Source organism: Cyrtonyx montezumae, unplaced genomic scaffold (genome assembly GCF_038088225.1).
Source record: "Cyrtonyx montezumae isolate F1298 unplaced genomic scaffold, pur_monq_1.0 scaffold_3, whole genome shotgun sequence".
NCBI classification, from domain to species: domain Eukaryota; kingdom Metazoa; phylum Chordata; class Aves; order Galliformes; family Odontophoridae; genus Cyrtonyx; species Cyrtonyx montezumae.
The window spans coordinates 117,212,572-117,237,575 of record NW_027072034.1 but is presented as its reverse complement, the minus strand read 5'-3'; the positions used below and the strand labels follow the sequence as shown (position 1 = coordinate 117,237,575).

At 46.0% G+C, this 25,004-nt stretch overlaps 1 protein-coding gene and 1 long non-coding RNA gene across 2 annotated transcripts in view; one reads left to right on the top strand and one right to left on the bottom strand.

Annotated features, from left to right (window-relative positions):
• The window catches only part of AKR1D1 (aldo-keto reductase family 1 member D1), a 33,597-nt gene extending 15,908 nt beyond the window's left edge, over positions 1–17,689 (bottom strand). Inside the window, exons 1-2 of the mRNA XM_065743187.1 lie at positions 17,467–17,689; positions 2,454–2,621 (exon numbers count right to left, since the gene is read on the bottom strand). Of these exons, the coding sequence (XP_065599259.1) occupies positions 2,454–2,621; positions 17,467–17,559 (261 nt within the window). The 5' untranslated portion in view covers positions 17,560–17,689. The remainder of the gene's footprint in view (positions 1–2,453; positions 2,622–17,466) is intronic.
• Positions 17,690–19,125: 1,436 nt separating this feature from the next.
• LOC136052806 (uncharacterized) lies at positions 19,126–24,662 on the top strand. The gene is made up of 3 exons (XR_010622570.1): positions 19,126–21,673; positions 22,598–22,675; positions 24,351–24,662. It is a non-coding gene; the product is annotated as an uncharacterized LOC136052806 (long non-coding RNA).
• Positions 24,663–25,004: the final 342 nt, after the last annotated feature.

Below are 25,004 nucleotides of genomic sequence, written 5' to 3'. Positions count from 1 at the left end.
ATCCTGGGATGAAAGAGGAGACCAAAAAAGGTCTTGCTATATAAGCCAAGAGAACTGCTGGCAATTGATAGAAAACCTCTAAAATTTCTGGATGCTGAGCTGCTGTGCCTGAGCAGCCAGCCAGCAGCATGAGCCAAGTGCAAGTGCCGATGATTTCAACTGGCAGTTGTAGCATGGTTGCACCAACTCACTGTTCCAGTAACACTGCCACTCAGTGGGGCTGTTCTTATTAGCCCTTGCTGATTGACCAACCTTCGACTGACATCATCTTTGTTTAAGGGAAGGCCTGTATGAAGGAGTTGCATGTGCAGAATCTTGTGTTTTTGTTTCTGATTTCAGTGAGATTGAAAACAAACGTAACTTTTTTTTTGTGGCTACTTTCAAAAATGGTCTATTACTATGTTTCCCAGAAGACTCAACAGTTAAAGTCTGTCAGTTACCTATGAATGTCTGATGTATGCATTGGTTTGATATTTGCCTATAGTTTGTACAATGCATAAATACATAAGCTACACAAAGCTGCGTAAGCTCATGAGACAAAGGCCATCTGGTCCCACTCTTCCTGTGAGGTTCAAAGTGGCTGTTAAAATGTCCAATTAAACCCGTGAAAATCCTGTACTGTGATGGACTGAATTACTGCAGTATATTTTCCACTTCTGCTAAAGACTACAGAGGCTCTCTAATGAACTATCAACATGATCATCTAAAATTAATCCCTCATTTTGTCAAGCACAAATGGGACACAACAGAGAGATAAATCTGTGTCTCCTATCTCACAGACACAGGGAAGGCTGGAACTACAGGTACTGACCACCATGGTACTGCAAGTTCCAACCTTCATCCCCAACCTTGATTTTAGTAGGGCATGAAGTTTAGGGAACAATTGAACTCATAATCTAGAAACAAAAGATAAAATTTCACGGCTGTCTCAAATAGTGGGCAAAGGTGTCTGGTGATTAGATCAGAAAACTGAATGTAGAAAGGCTAAATAAATACAGTTTGGATGATAAAATTTTACCAAGAGGTGCTCTTTTGAAGATCCTAAAGGGGGAAGCAGTTGGGAAAGAAGTTCTACATAAAGGTTAGAACTGGATAATTTCATTATATATTTTTAATTTTTATTTTAAATGTTACTGGTAATTTGCAGTAACGGAACTAAAAAACAGTTGAAATAATGTATTTTAACGTATTGAAATAAATCTATTGGCATATGAGAAAATGAGAGATTACCCTGATAAAAGTGGAAACTCTGAGGAATTAAAGTTTTTCTCAGGATGGTAGTGCTGAGCAGGGAGCTAGGAGAAGAATTGCATACTTCACAGACTGGAAATTGCTTTACTTGGAAGTTGTTTTATAGTTGTTGAAAATCCTCTTGGTCTGCAAACTACCCAATCTAAAGCTTATTTTCCCAGATCATAAAGCTTAACTAAATTGCTTGTAGTAAAACAGGCCTTTTATCCCATCAAAACTTTCACTCTAGGAACCGTATATTTATTTCCAAGACTGTTGAGTAACTCCTGTGGATTACGTCTTATTTGGGAAGGGAGAAAGGGAAAATATTAGGCTGTTATATTCAAAGAAGCATTGCCGGAAGGGGAACTTGAGGCCATAAAGTCCATTAGAAACTGGACAGGGACCACAGGTTTTCTGGGAGTCATCTGATCTTTTTTAGCAATATGCTCTTTCTTATGCCCGCAATTTGGTCATTTTATTTGTGTCAGCTTCTATCGTATGTTTCATTAGTCAGTCTTTCTTCTAGCAGAGAACCTGCTCTTACGGCTGGGATTTAAAAACATTAACTAATTCATGCACTACTCCAGACTTGTCGCTCGAAAGCGGAAGTGTGATGACCTCTTCTCTCCCATTGTGTTGATTGACGAACATAGAAGTCTTTAATGACAGATGTTACAGTAACTAGGGTGTAGCTAGATTAGTAATCCCCTGGCAGTAGTACCAACATAAGCACTTGCTGTTCTCCTGTACATAGACACTTGCGTGCACGTGTTTGCTCCCGCCCCTTTCATTGTGCAATCTTAGGGCAAACCTTCATGGGGAATTGCTCTAACATTTGTCACTCATTTGCAAGATCATTGTCCAGGTCTGGCTCAGAATGTGACTATACAAACGCTTGTGCCAGCACAACACGTGGGACATAAACAGCTCAGGTAGCACTACTGAGTGTAGCAACGGTCTAAACTTTCAGGTACCTACAGTACCAGGCAGAACACATATTCCATTGTTTTCACTGCTAACTCAGCTTTAAACTGAGTGCAGTGATTACTGTGCTTTATAGCAAATCTAGTGCTGAAATGCTAAGTCATCATGGTAAAAGTGGGAAAGCAGGTTTAGGAATACACTAGTTGTTGACCACTGGCATTTTTAAGAAAGCCCATTCACAGAAATCCCATATTTGGTGTAAATATTTTGAGTGTAGTTCTAATCTGTCTTCTAACCTTGCCACAGTAAAAGATGTCTTCTCGCTTGATCTTTCCTTCAGCAATCTTCTCCCGGATGGCTTGTCCCACTTCATGCTCATTGAAATAGACATAGGCGCCGTCAATATGGCGATAACCAGTATCAATGGCAATCTTCACTGATTCCAAACAAGTGCCTTTGGGAGTCTAATGGGAGAAGGAAAAGAATAAACATAGTTTTAGCATTCTGCTCGTGTCTCATGCAGTGCTATGGTCATTGAGATAGGCACAAGGTTTATGGTGTTCACCCTTTCTAATCATCCCTCTTGGTGTCCAGGTCTGGTTCATTATGTGACTACACAAACATTTGTGCCAACACAACACATGGGATAGTAGCTGCTCAGGTAGCACTCTGATTGCAGAGATGGTCTAAACTTGCAGGTACATATGGTACCAGGCAGAATGTGTATTGCATTGTTCCCATTGCTAACACAGTTTTAAACTATGAATCATTGAATCACCAAGGTTGGAAAAGACCTTCTAGTCCAGCTGTCTACCTCCAACCAACATTTCCCAACTAAACCATGTCCCTGAGTAAAACGTTTAAATGATTTTTGAACACCTCTAGAGACTGTGACTCAGCCACCTCCCTGGGCAGCTAGTTCCAGTGCCTGGCTGCTCTTTTGGAGAACCCCTGCTTTGTCACACGCTCTTTTCTGGTCATTGTAGAGAGCGAAAAAGTCTCTCCTGAGCCTCATCTTCATCAGGCTGAACAATCCCAGTTCTCTCAGCCACTCCCCATAAGCCTTGTGCTCCAGACCCTTCCTAGCTCTCCCACTTCTCTGAGCCAGCTCCAGCTCCTCACTGTCTTTCTTGTTGACACTGAGAACTGAACTAAGGTCTGGCCTCAGAGCTGAGTGAGTAGAGGAGCCAACGCCTCCCTGCTCCTGCTGACTACAATTTCTTATATAAGCCAGGGTGTTATTGGCCTTCTTGGCTACTTGGGCATGCTGCTAGCTCATCTTTAGCTCAGCCCAAATACCTGTGTTTCAACATCTGTAGCATGCTTTTCTTTAAGACCGTCATACATACGGAATTAAGATTGGAAAAATGAGCTAGAGAAGAATATTTGCTATATGTCTGGTAAAGAAAAGCACAAGAGTCTTCAGAGAGTAAGAACTGAATGTACTTGAGATGGAAATTATTTCAGAATTTCTCATCTAGAGAGTAAAGATTTTCTTGCAACAGCTTTCTCCGATGGAAGAAAGCTTTTTGGTTGAGAAGAGCTGGTCAGCCTTCTGTGTCTGGTTAGAAGCTTCATGAACAGCTTATGACCCAGCAAAGCAGGAAGGAATTTGGGTGTGTCTTCCTTCTTTTCAAATCAGTTAACCATTGGAGGCATTGCTGTTCAAAGGGTGATGGTTCACTACTGGTATTCCCAGTTGTGGATGTACAGTTGTTTTGCAGTGTGGCTAAGAGTCAGCAGGCTATTTAGTGTATATGAGCTACTGTTTCTTTGTTTGTTTTTAAGCCATATTTTCTACGAGTCAATGTGGCAAAATACATGCAAGCGAAAAAGCATTAGTCTGGTCATAGAAAGTATTTGACTGATTGTTGAAACTGAACCAAAAACATCTTATTGTTGCCACACTTTGCATAATGAGTGGGCAGCTTTAAGGTGGTCAAGAGCATTCCATGATGCAATGGCAACGCTTTTCTCCCACTTTTGCATAAGCATTGCTCTGCTGAGACATGGTCATCTGGTTCACATCCACGGAAGAAAGGTGGATGAAGGCTTATTGAAGATACATGGGATCAACGTCTCTGTCTTTAAACCCCAGAACTGCAGCTGGCAGTAGATTATTTGGGAGTAATGGGACTCTATCCTTGTGTGCTCACTCTGCTTTTCAGCATCGTATCCAGGCTGGCCATGTTGGACAGGACTGAGCTGGCTTCTGTTCAAATTCAGAGGGAACTGTCTGCCTAAGTGTTATTTAAAACACAAAGCTGCTCATGCTTGCCTGTATTTACTACAGACCGGACTGAGGGCTGAGAGGCAGAAAAACACAATTTGACAAGCTCAAATAATTAGAACAGTGATGATGCAATATTGTCTGCTTAATTGTGAGAAACAACGAAACACTTGTTAGAGTGCTTTGCTGCTTTCACTGCAGGAGCCCACAAGGGCTTGCTCAGCCCCACCTGGATCCTTGCTGAGCTGTTAATAGGACGTAATGAAGATGAAGGCAGCTAAAAGCCTTTCAGGAACAGTCAATGGCTAGTTTTCACTCAGGACATGTTAGGAGCATGAGGCATTGTGCAGTGACAACATGTTCACTGCTTGCCTCTGCCTGAACCTGCAAGGGCCAGATTTAAGGAAGATGAGAGATGAAAAGCTCCAACATGGATGCTATGAGTCTGCATTTACTGGTGGCAGCAACATCAGACTTGTCACAGCTACGAGCTGTGCAAGGCTGTAGCCATGGGTGCATAGCTTGGGTTGACCATGTGAACACATGTCCAAGCAATGGGTAGTTATCCGAAAGATAAATATATTTTTAAAGTGCAGTCTGTTTTCTCTATTAAACCTATTTTTTCAGACACTATGACTTTTAGACGTTTTCTTTGAGACATTTTCTGCCTGTTTGCTGTCATTTATGTGTAAGGAAGTTGTATATTTGAAGTACAGTGACACGTTACCTTAAGTACAGATTAAGAAGTACCTCTTGTATGTTTTTTTCCTCTTTTTTGAAGAGCCTAAAAATGGAGTGAAGATCTGATCCCAAGATTTCCTCACTCTTTTCCTCCTTGCACTCTTATGAGATTGCATGAGCATAGCTCCCAGTTGTTTCCTCAAGCTGTAAACTAAACTCTACAGAGAAATATTGATTTCTGAGTTCTGTCTTTGCTCAGGCATCAGGGCTATTTTGATCAGTGCTGAAAGCAGAAGGAATGGGGAACAAAGAGCAGTCTCCCATACTGAGGAACAGTATCACTGCATTCTTGGGAGGAGAGGGTAACAGAGGGAAATGAGCAAGCTTGCAGCTACTTCAGTTGGCTTTGCCTGAATAGGCTAATTTATATTAGTGCTGAACTTCTATGTATTTCTTGATTTTTTATTTTATTTTTTTTTTTTGCATGGGACTTGCTCACATCTGTACAAATAATCTTGTGAAAGACTCCTCCATCCCAAGGATTAATCTTATTCTTTGGGGGCTGGAGGAGGCTTTTTTTGGATTGGGCCTTGATTACCAAGGGCCAGAGATGGGTTTACATTAAATACAAATGTTTTCATTGCACTCGTTCATTTCATCTGATGTGGTATATTAGCTCTGACAGATTCTGGTTTAAGGTGCTTCAGATAAAAATGCAAGGGGGAACCTAGGGAACAGTTTTTGGAAAATCCTGCCTGTATTGAACCCTCCAAGCTGAAGGCCCGGGACATCTGCTAGTCTGGAAATTTTATACCATATGTTTATTTTCATTCTGATGGAGAAACTATCATCTCTAGCATCCTTCCAAATCCTGCAGTAATGTGCTGTGGTAAACTGTACTGATGAGTTGCACAGGCTTGTCGTGTTGTGGTTTTGCCACTTTTTAGAAGGGCTGCTTTAAGTGTTGTATCTTACTCCATTGTTCCTGACAGGCCATTTTAAAGCAGGGTTACTTAGGTCAATTCTGCTCATCTGTTATTTCTGACAGAGAAGGCACAAGTCTGGGTCTTTCCCTTCTAGCCAAGTTGAGATGTTTTATTCTTTTCAGTCTCTCATGGAGATAAAATCCCTTGTGAGCTAACACGGTGTTGCTTAAGGTCTGGCACCTCTACCAGGTCAGCTAGGCTTCATTGGCCTCGCTGAGGGCTGTGCAAAAAGTGGCTGTCCGTGATGCCTGTTCTCTCCAGGCAGCCCTCTATATTCTTGCTCCATTTCCCTACTAAGCAAGGGTCATGTGTAGAGCAATACAAATGCCTGCTGAGGTACCAAAATGTCCCAGCATAGTGCTATGAACCTTTGTGCTTTGTCAGTAGTCATTCAGGAGGCACTGGCCTTAAGACAAATCTTTTACTTCTTTATTACTTTTTTATTTAACCATAGATAAGAGGTGTGTGCTTGACTCTTAGCTGTAATTAATGCTTCAGCTTCTAATCAGCATGCCCTGCCCCCATGCTTCTTTGATCAAGGGCTGTTATTTTCGAACTGGAATTTTATAACCACATGTACATTGTAGGTCAGATTTTATCTGTGGTGCTCTTATGCTCAGTCACTAATGTGTGCCAAAACAGGTATTACATTTATTACATCTGTTCTGATAAAAGAGGAGCCAGTCAGTTGAGTGGAACCACTCGCTGTAACACTAATAACTCCTTTAATAGCACCTAAGTTATTTTTAAGATCATACAGTTTAAAGAAATAACACACAGTTTTTTCCCTCCATCAGTCAATAACTTGTAAACCTACCAGTTTACCAGCACGCATGAGGGATTAAACCTGCAATCATTTCCTTCAGATTTCCATGATAAATAAATCTGGCAAAAGAATGAGGGAAGCAGACTCAAATCTGCAACTTCATTGAAAGAGAAAGAAGCAGTTTGGCTCCTTCTCCACAGATGAATTAGCCAACTGGCCAGTTACCACATTTTATGAGTCTGAAAAAGCAATGTGCTTCATCAGGTCTGCCTGTCTGAAAGGGTCTGCTCTCTTTTCCTCTGAGACAATCAACTTTTTTTTTTTTTTGTAATGTTTATTCCAGACACCTTCCATCACATCCTATTTTGTCAAAAGCTGCTCTCCCTACCACGGAAAATGTAGAGCTTCAATTTTGCTCAGGATTACACGTGATCAAGCCACTGGAGAATATTCTATTGTGCAGACATACCCACAAACTTTGCTGTTGCCTCTCCAGCAGAATAGTATTTGCTTAGCAGTGCTCGTGGTAGTCCTACTCATTACTGCAATTTAGTGTTGCATTTCAGCTTCCTGCCAGTCATTCTGCTTCTTCTATAGCATCCTTTTCTGGTCAGCAATTTCCATCAGCTTTCCAGCTGTTTAAGAGGGATTAAAGTTACTTCCAAAGACAAAGCTAGTGGGGCACATCAGCAACAGATAGCAATCTTGCACACAAACAGCTGCCACAGGCAGTGCTTTTAAATGTCTTAGTATCACTATTGTAATTTATTCCTTATTAGTGCATATGGCGAAAAGTTATACAGTCTGACTCAGGCTCCCATGCGCTACTCTGCTTTGCTTTGCTTTGCTTCATGCATGCAGCTTTGCAGTTGCTCCAGCCTCAGCAGCCTCTGCAGTGCATGGGACATGAGGCAGCACCAATCAAGGGAGTGAGTACTTTGCCTCAGTGCTGAGCATCTCATCTAGTTAGTGGTATCCAGACCCCCAGCTGGGACTGATGAGCCTGGGAGGAAGAGCTGGAGGTGTTGGGAAAGACAGGGCTATCTCCTGGAAAAGTCTGACTTGAGCTGCAGCTGAATTACACGAGGAATCCAAACTGTGGGCTGAGCACTCCAGTGCTAACCTATAATTTAAGATGTGAAGCTGCTGTTTAGGAATCTTAGTCAGCTAAATACAGGAAGGAGAAAGTAGGTACATTCCTGGGCTCAGAGCCTCCGTCGCCAGAGCTCGGCACTCACACACAGATACTTATGCAAGTTTCTTGAAGCCCAATTGCTTATTTCCATTTGCCTGTTTTCCGGACAAGCTGGCAAGAAGGACTGGCTTAAGATGTCAGGAGGAGAGCGTAGAAAACGTGTACTGAAGACATTACAGGAAAGCGCAGGTTGAGTTTACAAAGCCAGAGGATATAAGCCACACAAGGGTACATTCTTAGAATTGTTTAATCTTGTAAAGGAGAAGCTGTACTGTACACCTCTTTCTTGGAAAATGCAACTGCCAGCACATCTCTCTCTCGTACACAGGAAAATCTGGCTTTCCTCCCCCGGAAGTACTGGCAGGCACCATCCGGGAAGCAAAACCCAGAGAAGGGATCTCTGCAAAGGCAGGGTGGAGAACGGAGACAGCACAGATGAGAGCCAGGGGCTGCTGCGCTGTCCTGGGGCTTTGCTCTGCAGCATAGTGCATTGACTTAGAAAGTGGAGGGTAGCAAATGTGCCCACAGTAGATGTGGTGAGCGGTGATGCTCCTTCCTCGAGTCACACAAATGAGCATGGATGAAGGGTGCCTTTGTCTCTAGCATGATGTCCCACTAGTGGTTTAAAGCCTGAGGTTTGATTGCCCAAACAGCAGCAACTTAGATTGCATAACTACAGATTTAGCATTTCTAGAATTCCTCTGACTTTGTTATTCTGGGATTTAGTCAAAGCTGTGTTCAGGAAAGCCTTATTATTGTAGCTGGCAGAGGTTGCTGGAGCTTTTCTTACCACTTGATTGCAAAATCCTCTGTTTTAGGATCGCTGCAACTTATCACTTAATGCAAACCTGGGCTGAAGAGCTGCCATGCCTCAATTTGAAGCAGCTAATGCATTAAAGCAAACCAAGCAAATGGTGTGCACACCAGGGTCCCATGCTTTCAGCATCAGCAAGTTGTATTGAGGCAGTTTCCTGTAGAGCTGGAGCATACTGAATCCAGCCAGGCCTAGAAAGCACACATCCAACTGCACCCTTCAAACAAGAAACATGATCCCAAGGATGCGAGAGGCACAGGGGAGGGAAGGATGAAGCACTAGCTTCTGAAGCAGCAGAGGGGAAAGAAAAGATTGCCAGTAGTTCCTCCACTTCATTCCCTAGAGTTAAAGGAGAGAGGTTTCTGGCACCAGCTGGCATAAGCATTTGCAAAGGCAGATGTAAAGCCTGGGGAATTCCACCACCTAGTTAGCTGAACCAACGAAAGTTGGCTTTGTTGATGCTTAGAGAGGCATTTTCTGCACAATGTTTTCAAGCTTTGACAAATGTGGCCTCCTAGGTCAACTGAAGACACAGCCCAGATGTCGGCCTCCCACGTGAGCCGCAGGAACATGATTATGCTGTTCTTTGGGGATCTGCGGGGAATCAGGGACACATGGGAGCACGCAGCCACATTTAATGTATGGAGTCACTAAGGGACATTTTAGAAAATGTAACAGGTTTGTCTGGAAAATTGGGTTCTAAGTGTTCTTGCCAAAAAGTGTATCTTTCAGTCGTATTAATTCAGATGACTCACTTGTGGGGGTTCAATTTTTCCATGCTCTTCAACAATGCTGGCAATTCCCTGTCTCTTCTCCATAGAACAGTCTTGGTAACTTTGATTTACAGAGAAGGGCTTTCCCTGAGGCTCTTGAACAGAGTTAAAAATTCAGCATCTTTAGAAAGCCAGAGAAAGAGGAAAAAACAATCTTTCTTGGTCAATATTTGGGCTGCACATTATTGCATTGGTAACAGCTAGCTTTGTAGTTTTTGGAAGAGGGATATATTGAAACAGCTAGTGCTCGTCACTGCAGTGCACGGCTATGGAACGGAAAAGGACTGCTTCCCATTTGGTTACTTTTCAAACAAGAATCCTTAAGACTGTTTTTGGGTAGTGCTACTGTCCTAAAAGTTTATCTGGATTAACCTGCTGTTAGTTTTGCATCCGGACCGATTAAATGCAATCCCAACCTCCATCACAGCCAGACAGCCAGCTCAGTGGGTGATATTAGCATCTCATATCCACCATCCAAAAGCCATACCAGCAACCAGCCAAGGCTGTCATCTCCTAAATGTTTTGCTCAGGGAACGCTTCCCCCTGGAGCTCTCAGGCAATGTCCAGCTCCGCGTGTGTCAATGCCGTGTTTGGGAGCCAAGGGAAGCCGTGCCAGGCTGGCTGTGAGAGCCGGCTCCTGAGCTTGGATTACACAGGCACCGCTGCACCGGGGCCAGGCGATTATCTAGCTGTCATCAGCTCCATCAGCTGAGGTCCTCCGCTCTGCAGCAGGGGGTATGTCTCCTGCTCCTGGAGGAGCGTGGAGATTTTCACACAGCAGCTCTGGTGTCAGCGATGACTACAGGGCTTATCTTTTTAAGAAGAGTGTATTTAGTTTAAGGCATGCTCAGGTTTCGGGCTAAGAGGTTAAGGCACTCTGACTTACAATCTACTCATCAGGGCAAAGTAAGGCATCTACTGTTTCCTGCAACTAGGAGTTTTGTGGCTGCTTTGCTCATAAATCCATCATAGCTTGATAAACACTGTAACTAGAAAGTTAGTCCTTCATTCGCCCTCATCTGCGAGGCTGGGCCCATCCTCATAGAGCATTTCACATGTTGATCATTTCAGTGAATGCAGCTTTTAATGTGCTCCATATGATTAGACACTAATCATGTTGAGAGCTGGAAACACCACAGAAGCTGCTGGCACAAAACAGAGGTTAGTCATACTATCAGTTTGTTTTCTCTTAAGCTTCATGATTCATAGGAACGAAGAGCCACAGAGATCTCAGCAGAGAAGATACAGGAAAGTAAACAGGCATTTCTGTGAATTCAGCAGTGTCTTAGAGACACAGTTTTGTGCAAATAAAAAGATTAAGAACAAGCTTACATCCTCAAGAATTTTGCATGCAAGAATCTTTCCCTCTGCTTGGCAGAGGGAGATGAATCACTTTGTCAGATACAACTTTACTGGTAAAAGAACAGTTTCTACTCAACAGGTAGGGGTTTCTGAGCATGCCGCATATCAGAACAAAAAAAAAAAAACAACCAGCTTCCTTTTCTGATTGCCTCATCTTTCTAATTAGATGACTTAATTTTCTTTTCTTAATGAGTTAAAGATGCAATCTTGTGTTTATGCAAGCCATAAGCATTCCATTGTATAACACAAGCCTACAAGGAGTTAGCAGGAACAGAGGTGTCAAGAGGTGGTTGCAGGCAGGGGAGGAGAGGTCATGGCTGAGCACCAAGCAGAACATGTTCTACAGAAATGTAGAAAGGCTGTTCCAGCTACAGAGGTGATGTATGGCAGAGCGGGAAAGGCTCTGATTGTCTGCCAGATAAATGAACTCTGATTTTCTCTGGTGACAAATATTGAAAGCATAGGGATAGGGAACTTTAAGATGTTTCATGCAAGTAAGGTTTTTAGCAAAAATTGGTGACGAAAGTGGGATTTTGGTGAGAGACATTTGATGGTGGAAGGATGAGCCGCAAAAACAGTACTGTAAGTGTTTCTCTGGTTATTCCTCGTCCTATGGTGTACTTGCCATCTCTGTAGTAAACAGCAGGAATGGATTCAGATGGTAATAAGAGCCCAGAGTCACTGCAGCTTCTTCAAGCCTCATGCAGGCTCCTTCTCCTGTCACTTCTTACTTATGGTGCTTTTGATTGAGCTTCTGAGCCAGCGGCTCTCCTGCCTGAGAGCCTGTCATCTCGCTGCCTGCTAAAAGCTGGCATCAGTATCTGTCGACCAAATATTTAGAAACCCTACCTTCATCTGATCTTTGCAACCAAGTCTAGCCAGCAGCTGACTTAGTCGAGGAATAAGCATTGAAATCTGAGAGACCAAGCAGTGATGGCATCATTCAGCAGTTTTGCTTGGGAAGTTAACTTCACTTCTTTAGTTCAGGGAGTAAATATGAGGCTATATAGTCAGCCATCTTAGCTGACTCCCCCCCAGCCCCTTTTCACACTGGGTTCCCAATATCATTGTTAAGAATGAAAAACGTAACATACTTCTGTGGCCTACACCTGGTGTAGGTGGTGATTTTGTGCAGGTTCATTGCAGACCTAACTTCAGGTTCTTGGAACTTGCTGAGCTCAAATACATCTCTGGGCGTAACTGTTCATGTTAAGAGTGCTGCGGTATTTTTTATTTTTAACAGTGTGTTGTGGGAAGTGAGCTGGGGCTGTAAGGACATGTGCATGCTACAGCAGTTCCTGCTCCTGCCTTTATTATCTCTTTCAAGTAAAATCTAGCAGCAGAGTGGGAGGTTTACTTTGGGATGAAGACCAAAGGCAGTTTGGATTATGAAGGAGAAGTTCATAGAGAAGAGATCAGGAAATGGAAACCTTTGCGTTTAAGCCCTGCCTCCAGAGCTCTCAGGTATTGCTTCTGCCTGGGATGTTCAATACGTGCTCAGTTTGATAGCTTTGGGTCAAGCCAGGTGACTTTCCTATGAGTCACCTGAAATATTTGCTATCTCCATTTGATCACGTTTCAGAAGCTGGTGATGGCTGGGAGGGAAAAAATGCAAATTAAATGGTGTGTAATCCCCTATTCTGCAGCTCAGAGATCTCTCCATGGGTACAAGTCAGCTGCTGCTTCTTTTGTCTTCAAGGTAGCCTATGGCCAGCTGCAGTGAAGGGCAGCCTGCAGCAGAGATTCACTATTAATGGTGATCAAAACAGTTCATATGCACCAACCTTACTGTGAGGAGGTTTTGGTATAAAAGGTCCTACAAAAGCACTAGGGGCTGTCATTACTATACAGTGAAAGGTTATTTTGTTCAGCTTCTAGCCTGGGTGCAAAAAGCAATTCAAGGTGCCAAAACAGTGCTTTTACTTATGCAAAACACATTTTTGACTTGGTCATTCAGATTGGATGTGGGAGCTTTGGGTGATCTTCTCCTCTCCCTGATTCAAAACAGCGATTTATTTTTAAACAGAACTCGGGCTCACACTCACATGAGTGACTTTGTGGCAGGCAAGAACTTTGGGCACAGCCCTCTCCCACCTGGTAGAAGTCACGCAGAGCTTGTTCAGCAGCCAAAGCCGTAGGGTTAAGTGGGAAGAGTGCTTTCCTGCAAGGCATGTGAGATTCTTCTTGCTCCTCTCAGACTATCACACGTCCCCAAGATTATATTATTTCTCTGGGCTGTGTGATATGAATTCGGTCCCCGGAGACTGAGAAGAGGACTGAATCTGGTTTTCCACCACCCATGTGGGTTCTCTAACCAGCAGACTATTCAGGGAAAGGCAACCACTACCTTCAACTACTTTAATAATCCTTTGATTCCTCAGCTTGTACTGCCAGTGCCCAAAATGAAATGCTTTGCCATTTGTTTTGCCTGAAACTATTCCACAAAACTGCTTCCAATTTATAAATGGATTTGGCTACCTCAGAACCTCATTTTCAGCAAAGAAGTCACAACTTGCCAGAAGCCCTCACCCAGTGTTATACTTGAGCACTTTGCCCAATCTTATGTTTCAGAAGCAATGCTTGTTGTACAATGTGGTTGCCCCAACCTTCCCTCCGAGCCCTCTTCTCCCTCAGTTGAAACAAGAAGGCAAGAGAGGATCTGTGGCCAAGGCCCCTTGACCTTCCAGAGAGACAGTAAGTATTCACACGAAGGCACCATGCTGGTGATCCTAGCTGCTTTGAAAAGGATGAGTTATGAAGTAAAGTGGGTGTAAGTGTAGTTTTAATGAGGTGTAGGATTTCCAGGATTTAGGAGAATTTTGTACCTTGCTCCTCCATTCTTGTTCAGCTCCATTCCCCATCTGCTCCCTTCTGGATGCAGGTCCCACTCACTGGCCTCACTGGAAACTGAATGCTGGTGTGGGGGATGACCCCGCTCTGCAGCTACACAAGGCTCTCCCTACCTCCTCTATCCTTCCCTCCCAGCCCATTGGGGCTTCCCTCTCATTCTCTCCTAGCTGCACTCCTCTGTTCCCCCAGGAATTGGGTTGGCAGTCTGGGAGTCTCTGAAGGGGGATGCACAACCCTGTCAGACCCACTCCTGCATGCGTGGGGCTTTGCTAGGAGGATCCATGCAGTCAGACACAGAATTGGCCGCACCTTTTAGAGATGTCTGGAGGGCCTTGATAGCCTAGACTCACTGGTCCCGCTGTTGTTCTCTCCCAAAACCATGAGAAGGGACACAGGAGAGTAGAATAAAGAAAAGCAGGAGTCAGTGATAGATTTTCCTTGCTGGGATTTACTGAGAGGCAAGACTACTCCTTTCTTTCCCTGTGAGAACAAGGGAGAACACAGAACCAACCTAAATGCCATGGAATCTGCACCAGAAAGCAAATCAGATGCTTTGTTGATATGGATATTAGGAAACACCAATTAATAATCTGCAAAAGTGATTTCTAAGTGCCTTTTTTGAAATTATTTTTTATTTTTACATCTGAACTTATCAATAATTGTAAGAGGCAGTGAAGATTCTTTTCTTTCTGCTGAGACGTGTACTGATGGCAAGTGGAATCATTGCATTTTTCTGCTGTGCTGGGAGAAAAAAAACAGAAAGAACCCCCCCAGCACTGCCAATCTCAAGGAATTAGCTCAGCATCCGGACAGAAGAAAAGCTCTGATGTACCTGGGGGGGAGAGGGGGGAGGGGAAGGAGCTTTCAATAGAAGTAATCTGATCATCAAAAGGACCCCTTCGCAGCAGTGCAGTGCTGCTCCAGCCAAGCGATGTGCTTCCCTGACTCAGAAAACTTGCACATGGGACTAAATATTGGCTGAAGATTTTTTGTTTGGAGTTTCACAACTGCAGAAGTGTGGCTTAGCTTCCAAAAGAGAGTCCTTAGGAGAACAATTAAGTCATTTAAGATGAGCGAGGCGAGCTGCTGAAACGTTTCAATCCTTCACAGTGCCTGCTGTGCAGTTTGCCCAGACAAAGCCTGAAAGACGAAAACTGTCCTCCCGCTCCTGATTTCTTGTAACTGACTGTCATACGAGCCCATTTCCCCGTGGCTAACAAGATACGCCTGGTTTGCTCAACCAGAGCATGCATTCCTGCACTTCAGGAAGAGCGCTCCGGGCTCATTGCGAGCCACCAGGCTGCAGCACAAGATTGAGAAAACAGATTTATTTTGGACCAGGCAGTCTGACATGGAGGTGCCAGGGTGAATAACCTTTGGAAGAAGCCTGCCTCCAAGAGCAAGATGAATAAGCCAACAAACGAGCGGCTCCGCACTCTGTATCGGAGCGCAGAACGGCAGTGTGTGTCGCAGAGATCTGACTCACGAGCAGAAATAGCATGCTGGGGCCGGCTGGCACCATCACTGCCACCCGCTGCCTGCCCCCGCTACAGCAAGCGGGTGGATCGGAGGCTGTTGCTTAAAGAATTCAGCCAGGAAAGGCTGCAGCTGAGCGTTTTAAGGGAGATAGTCCAGTGCTAGCCCTTGCTCGCTGAGATAAACCCTGCAGGGTCCCTCGCTGCCACGGCTCCTTTCAGCTCTCTAAACAGGAGGCATGGGATGAGAGTGCAGCTGGGTGCCCCACTGCTCGGCAGAGCAGCTTGTCCCAGCTCAGCTACGCTTCACCGCTGCGGCAGGATGCTAACAGGAGCCCTATCAGCAAGGCAGACTTTTTGAGCCACGACTCTCGTATTTATCCTGCCCCATGCTCAGCAGCTGCAAACACTTTTGCAGTGCATCCTGTGGCACCCAGCTCAAACGCTTCCTCAGCTGCCCTCGCCTGCACCTTTCTCAGTCCGGTGCCCCATCCCAACCCTGGTGCCAGGCTGCAGCCCAGCACTGTGGATCAGTGTGTCATGCTTCACCTGATCTGCTGGGAAAGTGGGACTTCTGCAACGCCTTAGCAGCTCCTCCTCCTACCCATAACTTTATAACATGTTTATCCCGTGCGAAGAGATAGCTCAGAGAATCAAACTCCTACAAGTGCCGGGGGAGGGAGAATGGGTGCTGGGACACGCACCCGTCTCCCACCGGAGGTGCAGTCACCAGCGGCTGCAATTGCTCCAAATTGGGGTTGCCATAGTGATGCCATGCTGTATAGTCCCGTCCCCCATTCTGCCATAAAGACACATGCAAAAAGCCAGCATCCCGGGGCTGGAAACCCATCCACCTACAGATGATCCGTTTGCCGGCTCTGCTGGGGCACCCCTGCTACCAGCAGCCTCGCCCGTCAGCTTCAAACCCACAGGACTGCAACTGTAAGGCTTTGGGGCACGATGCATAGGTCTGGAGCGAGATGCTGAAAGTTTGCCCAGAGCTATTTTGTCACCAAATTATGCAACGTGCTGCTCCGCTACATAAAAGCTCCCATTGGAGAGTTTAGTTTTGTCTTGCTAACCCCTCGTTCAAGGAACACCACTCGCTAAAAATATCCCCAGAAACCTCAGAGATGCGGGGGATGGTGCCCAGCACCTGAAATCACAGATTCCCACTGGTTCTCCCCGTGAGAGCCCCGTGGTGCTCGGCGGGGAGATGGGCAGCGCTGGGGGTTCTCACAGCCCGCTGCACCACTCGCGCTCTGCCTGCAGCTGCCTTTGTAGAAGTCCTCTGACGTTACCGGTAACGTACATCAGTGTATTTACTTGTCGACCGAGAGCTGTCTTGACGAAGGCATCTTTTAAATACCCTGCGGCATGTGGAGTCACACTGAATATTGCATCTCGACGCTGATACTGTTACACAAGAAGGGCTCTGGCTATGCTCACTGTTTCTACTCTTTCAACAAAGAAACAAACGGAAGGATCGATCCTTCGGGAGCGAGACCAGCGAGCTGCCTTCGCTCTCTCAGGTGCGCACAGGGAAGAAGCACCAGGTGTGCTCCCACCGCCCCGACGCAGCACCAGATGCGACAGTTCCACGGGACGCCTGCCCGGGACACACAGCACCGAGGGATGCAAAATATTTAAGAGTGGTTTGGCCGCTGGCACTCAGCTGTGGGAGCTGCAGGAATCAAGATGCAGGAATTTGGGGCTTTGTTTTAGGAACATTCCTTGGAAAGTGTCGGGGCCAGCTGCGAGACGCTCCGAAATCCCTCATCTTATCTGTAAAGGGGCCGGTCCGGGGGACCCGAAACTCGGCGTCCCCGCCTGAGGGGAGGGGCGGCTCGGAACACCGGGATCGGGGTTCCGTGCCCGGGGACGGCCGTCGCAGCTCCGGGGTGCGCGTCCCCATCGCCCCGAACCCCGTTCTGCCCGGAGGGGCACCGCGCAGCGCAAGCTCGACGGGATTTTTATTTTCCCACCTTTTCCTCCTCTGCGCGCTGCCGGCGCTCTTAACGGGTGCACTCTGAATTTTTAAGTTTGCAGAGGAAAGGAGCAGAAAGAAAAACCGAGCTGGGAAGGGAGGGGGAGAAGAAGGCGAACGCAGCCCCGGCTCGGGGGCTGTGCAGCGAAGGCTGCCGTCACCTGCGGGGGATGCCCGGACCCGGACTTACTTTCTGGGGGTCGGCGTAGGTGCCCAGCCCCAGCAGCGGGATGCTGTTCCCGTCGCTCAGCGGGATGCGGTGGCTCTCGGCCGTCAGACTCATCGTGCCGCCAGGTAGAGCCGCCCCAAGGCCGGGGCCGCCTCCGCAGCCTCCCCGCGGATCCCTCCGCACCGCGCTGTCACCGACGGCGGCCGTGCGAGACCCGAGGTGCAAACTGCCCTCTGCAGCTGGCGGGGAGCGTCTTTTTGGGGGGCCGAGCCACGTGTGCCCGTCGCGGCCCTGCACCGCGCCCCGTCGCGCACCGCCCCGCGCCCCGCCCCGGCTCCGCGGCCACCGGCGGCCCCCGCGCACCGCCCCGGCCCGGAGCTCCCGCGGCTGCTGCGGTCGGGGGCCCCTGGGAACCCCTAACCCGTCCGGCGCCCCGAGGGGGATGCCAGGGTCCAGCCCTGGCCCGTGCCCTCCCTGCTGTCTGCGAGTCCAAGGGCATCTATCACGCAAGCAGTCTTTGCAGGGTTCTGGAGATCTGTAGGTGCGTGCTAGGTGCATTTAGGGAAACGGTAGTGGCTCTCAAGGCTGGGATGTGCCCAAAGAACACTCTTCTGAGAGAGTTCTTCATATCAGCTTGGACACCTGCACGGTGGAGATGGGAAAAGTTCCACTTTTGCTGATAGGGACCTGCTGAGCAGCTTGTGATCAAGAGCAAAGTGAACGTACTGCTGCCAGTGGACCTGCTGAGCAGGTATCTCGTGGTTTCCCAGGCTGTGGGTACCTGTGTGCAGGCGTTCCCTCGTGGCAGGTGGAAAGGAACCCAGTGAACCCTCTGCCTCCTCGGTGCTCCCATGTAATTGGCTGCTGTGGGCAAGCTACAGGAGAAACTGTGATCTCTCTTCATACCCACCATGACTGAGCACACTGTTCAGAGGACCAGTCGATGCCAGCTGCAGCTCTTAGCCACGGTCCTACTTCTGTGTTCCTAGCAGAAGAAAGCATGGAGCGAGATGGAAGTGGGATGATCTGGGAAGTCTGGTGTGGCAGAGGGCATGTGGGGCACTCTCCTGCTCCAAACTGTGGGTGTCCCATGAGGAGGCTCTGACACTGGAGCTGCACATGATCTCAGTGAGCCCTGCCCAGGGTGCCTGCCAGGGGCACGTGCACAAGGTGACAGCTGCGGAAGGCAGATAATCAGATTTTTTTTCTCCCATTTTGTCTTAGTTACTGGTTTGAAATAGCTTTATTTCACAAAATCTAGAAATACTTTTGTCTTTAAGGTCGCTGATGAGTATCCTTTAAAGAACAAAGGAAGCCCAGCGATGCAGCCTAGAGCCCTTCACATGTAGTTCTTCTTTGCAACAATTCAAGTTAGCTGCTCAGAGAAATAGAGCAGTCCGTTTCAGAGCTCAGATGACTTCACCAGACATTTTACGAGGACGCAGTATCTAGCAACTCCCACTGAAAAACAATGCGAGTTTCTCGAGGCAAAGCTTTGGCTGCTGGTTGTTGTTGATCAGCAACTATTCAGGAGCTTTTATAAGATGCAGATGTGATCTCAGCTCTTTCTCTAGGAAACAAAAACAATGAGGTTTCAGCCTAGCCTTAGCAGCAAGTAGCAAGAATCACCATCCTATCGGCACCAGCCTGCAGCCCCTGGCAGGGCTTGTAAGGCACACACAAACACCTTACAACACAGCTGAGGTGGATCCACCATTCTTGGGCTGGTGGTGTAGTTTTATGGTTACATGAGTCAGAGTGGTAAAGAATAGGGTTTTCATGAGCACCAGTTTTAACTTAAATGCTTTCTTTCCTCTGTATACACACACAGATGAAAAATTGAAAGAGAAGAACAGTAAAAGTTTTAAAGGAAAAGCTGATCAGGCAGCTGAGGTTTCTTACTGTTAAAAAGTAGCAAAACTCTTGGGAAAAGAAAATGCTTAGTGGTTCCTTACCTCAACAAAACTTGTCAGCAGTCTTTTAAGGTAAAGAGGCCACAGCCTTTGAATGTACCCTCCCTGGTTCTCAAAATTCAAAAGATGGGAATGAGCAGGAGTTGTTGACTGGGAAGGATGGAGCTTCAGCTTTCATGTCATGTTTTCTCTGAGATTTGTGGGTTGCCTTCTGTTGTAAGCAGGCTGATGTTTTGGACAAGGGATGATGTTAAAAATAGTATTCACCCAGTTCTTGTAAATTCAGGCGTGTTTACACAGTGTAGATTAGATTAGTGAGTTTCTAGATGTGGGTGACCTGTAGGAAAATAGGAAGTGCCGTAATTATGCTTGTGCTTCTCTATGAGATAATAGTATTAGATTAAAAATATGTTTCTCTGTGAGATTAAAAAAAAAAAAAGATAAAAAGCATGTTGCCACACAGCTTCTACTTTCTGTAGGAGCTGTGCTTCACTACGTGCAATTATCTGCTAGAATGCGCACTGCCCATGTGTTTTTAGTTAAGATTTCTTAAAACGTGGTCTTAAAGTCTGCATATTTTCAGCCTAGTCCCTTAATAACTCTCATGAACTAGCACGTGTCCATTGTGCTTGCGGAGTACCTGTTTATAATACATATATTTACAACCATTTAGTGCAGAGGTTTCGGTAGCACGTGTCTGATATTTCTTTTCCTTTTTCCTCACTCAGTATGATAAATGAATAGGTCTAAAGAGAAACTTCCAATATCTCTTCTTACCCCCGGTAAATAAATAAGGTCTCACAGTTTTTTGTAAGGGGGCTATAAATGGAAGTGAATGTTTTCAGATTTTTCTTACCCTTTTTTCAGTATGAAACAAATGTTCTAAATTGAGATTGAGAATACTTCTATGAAATATATACATATATGTTGCAGCATCTACTTAATCTTCATTCCCAGCTTCTAATTATCTTCCTGTGCACCACGGTAGGACTTTCAAGGACACCCAGCAAGATGAGCGATACCTTATATTGCCGGGTAATTCCCTCTCACAGTGGCCAAGGGTTTGCTCGCATGGGAGCGTTCCTGATCTTTTCCCTTTGATCATGTTTGTTGCACAATGCGCGTGATTGCAGCCGGGATAACAGTCGGTCTAATGGGCCTGCTTGGGAGTTTCTGTGCAAACACTTTTTCCTGGCTCCCACTCTTGCATGTCAACTGCTTTGCAAACAATGGAACACTTAGGCGACATGTTCTGGTTTATTTAAATTATTTTTGCCTGCTAAAGATTAGTTCTGGGTGAGTGCTGCTTCGGAGGACTAAAGTTTGCTTTCAGGCTATCCCTGACTTGCAGCTCTGCAGTAGTGGGAGTGTGATACGCGCGTGCATTTGCTGAAACTCTTCGCTGCGAGACCCAGAAAGTAGTGAAAAATCTCCTAATTTTTCCAGCACTGGTACAGCACTTCTGCTAGATCTGTAAGGAGAGCACAAGGAGGGGGAGAAAATGTGCCTACCACTTGTGCCTGTGGAGAGAATTAGGAAAATACTTGACGGCTGGGCCATTTACCCTTCTGCTTCCTATAAACGCGCTGCGGCTACAGCTGTGATAAAAGGGAAATTCCTAGGTATCCTTGACGCTGCTCCATCGCTCTGAGTAATGTTGGAAAAGTCAGGAGACTGCTGGGTTGGGTGGCTCCTGGGCGCACGTGGAATGCCAGCAGCTGCTCTGCATTATCCTCCCGCTGCCTCCAGCACTGCGCTGCCGCGCCTGTGCCCGGCCCCACCACGGCCACCTCTGTCTGTTCCTATCCCTGTGCTGCCTTGGATTTGGTGCAGAGCTGGGGACTTTGCTGTTACCTTGAGCACAAGCTGGCATGGATCCTGTGCCAGGAGCTGGCTCCACATCTGACTCTTCTCTTGCTTACAGTGTTGGACCTGAGCGCATCTGCAGTGGATACTGTATAAGCATTCATGCTAGTTCTTTACCTGTGTCATTTTCCCAGGCATGGCAGAGTCATTTTCTTCTCAGCCTGCTGTCCACCAGGCACTGCTCTCATTCTTGGATTCGATTCTTTGATGAATGAAGCAAAAACAGCTCAGCTTTTCCTGGTTCTGGTTACTGATAGCATCACTTTCTTGTAGCAGCACTATTTCAGTTCCTGCTCCGGTTCCTGTCTACTGTGGCACATGCCTGAACCTGAGGCTGCTGAACACCCTTTCTCAACTCCCTAGGCAAATGTCAGGAGCTGCACAGCTGCCTCTGGATTCCTCGGATACCTGCCTTCATCATGCAGGAAGGCACAAACCTTTGGTCCTAAGTGAGCATCCTCATATCTCAACTCATTTAGCCTGGCCAGCTACTTGATCCCATCTGACAGAAGCACCTCTCCTTTGGCACCCTGCAAATCTGAGCCTTCTCTTGAGGGTTTCCAGTGTGCCATCCATTTGGTGCTGGTGGAAAACACCTTGCACGTTGCACCCAGCTCTGGGTAGGCTCTGATAGAGGGACTGCAGGAGGGGATGTGCAAGAGGGCCTTGTGAGTCACTCTTAGGTCATGGAGAAAGCATTACCAGATCTCAATCGGTTGCCCAGACTTGAGCTTTTCCTTGCCTTCAGTTCATACAGAGCTCAGCTGGGGCTCACCTTACCTCCACGCAGCACTACTCTCCTGTGTTTCCCCAGCGTAACCTATCATATGTTTCTCTTGGGTCCACCTTAGGGCTGTGCATTAGCTCTTCTAGTTCAGTGGTGATGAGCTATCATTTTACTTCCTTGTACCGAATAAACAGATGTTTTCTGTGTTACCTACTCTAGGAGTCTCACTGGCACGCAATTTCTTTCCTTGCCTACAGCAATGGGCAGACATATCTGACTAATTGCAGCAGAGCCACACTGACGCCTTTGGTACAACTGGGACAACACGCAAAAACACACCAAGAGTTTCCATGGCACAACACCTGGTGAGATTAAAAAAAAAAAGTAGGGAATAAGAACTTGTAGACTTTCCCCCCTATCTTGTACTCTTCTACAAGGCGAAAGCAACACAGGCTTGGAGATGAGGTTGCCAAAGTGTGCAGCCTTGTTGCTCACAGCACTTCCAGCTGCACATTCCTCCCATGGAGGCTCTTCCTTTGAAGCACACCTCTCACCTGTGCCAGAGCCAATATCAGAAGGAGGAAGTGGTTCAAAAAGTGAGTCCCACAGATAAAGCCTAACAGCCTTTTCATTTCTCTGCTTGCAGGTATTCCTTGGGAATGCTTTAAAAATCAGCAGCATTGCGGGCTTTGCCAGTGCCTCCTGCTAGTGGGAAACACCTACTGTAAGTAGAAACAGGGCATCCAGAAGGGTAGGTTCTCAAGCAGCCTGCTGGTGCATTTTGGTCTACCTGCATACTTCATAAAGTGTGACAAAACACTGTATGAGACCGGAGAGCTTGGCTTTGTGTGGGCAGGAGCAGGGGTGCAGGAAGAGATGTCTGTGTTTCGGTGTGCATTGGAAAGAGGGTTAATCAGGCTGACTGGAGGAACAGCTGCACTGAGCTTCTCATTCCACGATATTATTTGGGTGTGGAACAGGCTGCCCATGGTAGTGAGTATGGCCCTAAGTGCCAGAGTTCAAGGAGCAGTTGGACACTGCTCTTAAACATAGGGTTTTGATTTTGAGTGGCACTGTGTGGAGCCAGGAGCTAGGCTTGATGATCCTTGTGGGTCCCTTTTAGCTCAGGATATTCTGTGATTCTGTGATTCATTACCAAGGTGCTGCTTGCTGACCACAAAGGGTCTGTCCTGCTTTGTTCTCTAAGAACCTCTCATCTGAGAACAGCCATTCTTTTTGTCTGATTTGCAGTGCAGGTGAAAAATAAATCAGTCTGCTTTTCTTTTTCCCATGTTGCCACTGAATTTTTGATGTTCACATGCACATTGAAAGATTGGGAAATCTCCTGGTGTATTGTGTAACACGCTTACCGTATTCTGCCAAGCACTGCCAGCCTATCATTAGTCTCCCAGACCACCTTACACATTTGAAGCTCATTGACAGGTTTAATTAACTTATGATCAACTATCTGCCTCTTATTAAAGGTTTATTCTTTCACCCTACCACATTCCCATGCTTTGTGCCATCTCATGCCATAAGGCAGACAGTGTTCTTTGCCCAAAACCCTCCTGGCTCTGAGGAATAGCGTAGCATCTCTGCAAATCAAATGGTGGCGATCCAATTTCGGATTAGGAAATGGAGGCAGATAAGCTGCTTCTTGTTTGCGTAAGAGTGGAAAAGCAGGGGGAGCAGAGCTAGGGATGGACCCAGAAGAACTCATGGGCTGCCTGTCGTAACAAGAAAGGGGAGCTTGCAACAACTTCGTTTTTCTGAGATGATTTATTAATTCTTCTGTAATTACTTTAGTAAGCATCAATAAAGAACAATATGTTCTTTTCTATCTTCCACAGGTTATTTAGGGTCTCCCATGGCCATAATAGATTAATAGCGGCCCTAGGGTAGGCTTGTATTATTAAACTTTTATTAAGTGTTTTAAAACTAATTGAAGACATTTCCAATTTGAGCTTTCTAAATTGTTGCATGGTATTATCATTCCATTTTTGGCAAAGCATCCTCAAAGCACTTGAACCTGAAACTCTTAATCATTCTGAAAACAAAAGTAAAAAATAACAATGTACATTCTCTGATGCTGGCCATATAACGTGACAGCAATTCCAGTTATACACATGCTGTTGTAGGAAAAAGAAGAAATAAAATTTTCCAAAAAGGAAAATTACTTTTCCCAGCTTTTTTCCCTTCATTTATAGGTGTATTTTGTCATACTCATGGTCTCAGTAAATGATGTTCTAGGAGGTTTTTGAGTCTTCCTTCCAGTTTGATGTTGTGATTTTCAGAAAGTCCTTCCTGAAAACTGTCAAGTCTCGATACTGGCAAATGAGAGCATGCATTTGCCAACCTAATAATAGTTACTGAATAGCCTGTGTGTCTGAATTTCACAGAGAGGGGCATAAAAACCCAAGCTGACATTGTTCTATTTGCTGTGGACATGCTCTCTTTCTTCCGTGGAGAACGTTAGCCTGAAGCAGCTCTAAAAAATGAAAAGGCTCTGCAGAACTCAAAGTTTGGGGCAGAAAGGAGAGAAATGAATGTAGATCCAGTCATGGTTGGATTTTGCAGGTAAAGATGCACTTGCAACAATATCAGCAATATGTAGAGGAACTACACGATTCATTGATGCTGGGTCGTAGGATTTGCTATGAGTTGTATGTGGTTTGGGCTGGGGACAGACTGGGACTGAGAGGCTGCCTGAGCCCTGTGCTCTCCCTGTCACCACAAGGCACAAAGCTGGGACTATAAACTTGTGGAACAAGATACAAGAAGCAGCTTTGAAGACCAGATCTCTTCACTGTGGTGCTTTCCTACACTGTTTGATTTTGAAACAGAAATTACTTTTGTTGGGATCAATCAAAATGAAATGTGTGCATGCTCTTTTTGTTCTCTCTTGTCTCTTTGGGAAGCAGCTGATTTCATCCACACTTAATTTCCTACCTATGTTTGTTCCTCGCCACTCATGTCTTTTTACTTCTTGATACCTCTGTTGTTGTTGTTGCTGTGATTAACTCCAGGATCCTTGCTTTTGAGGAAGGAGCCTA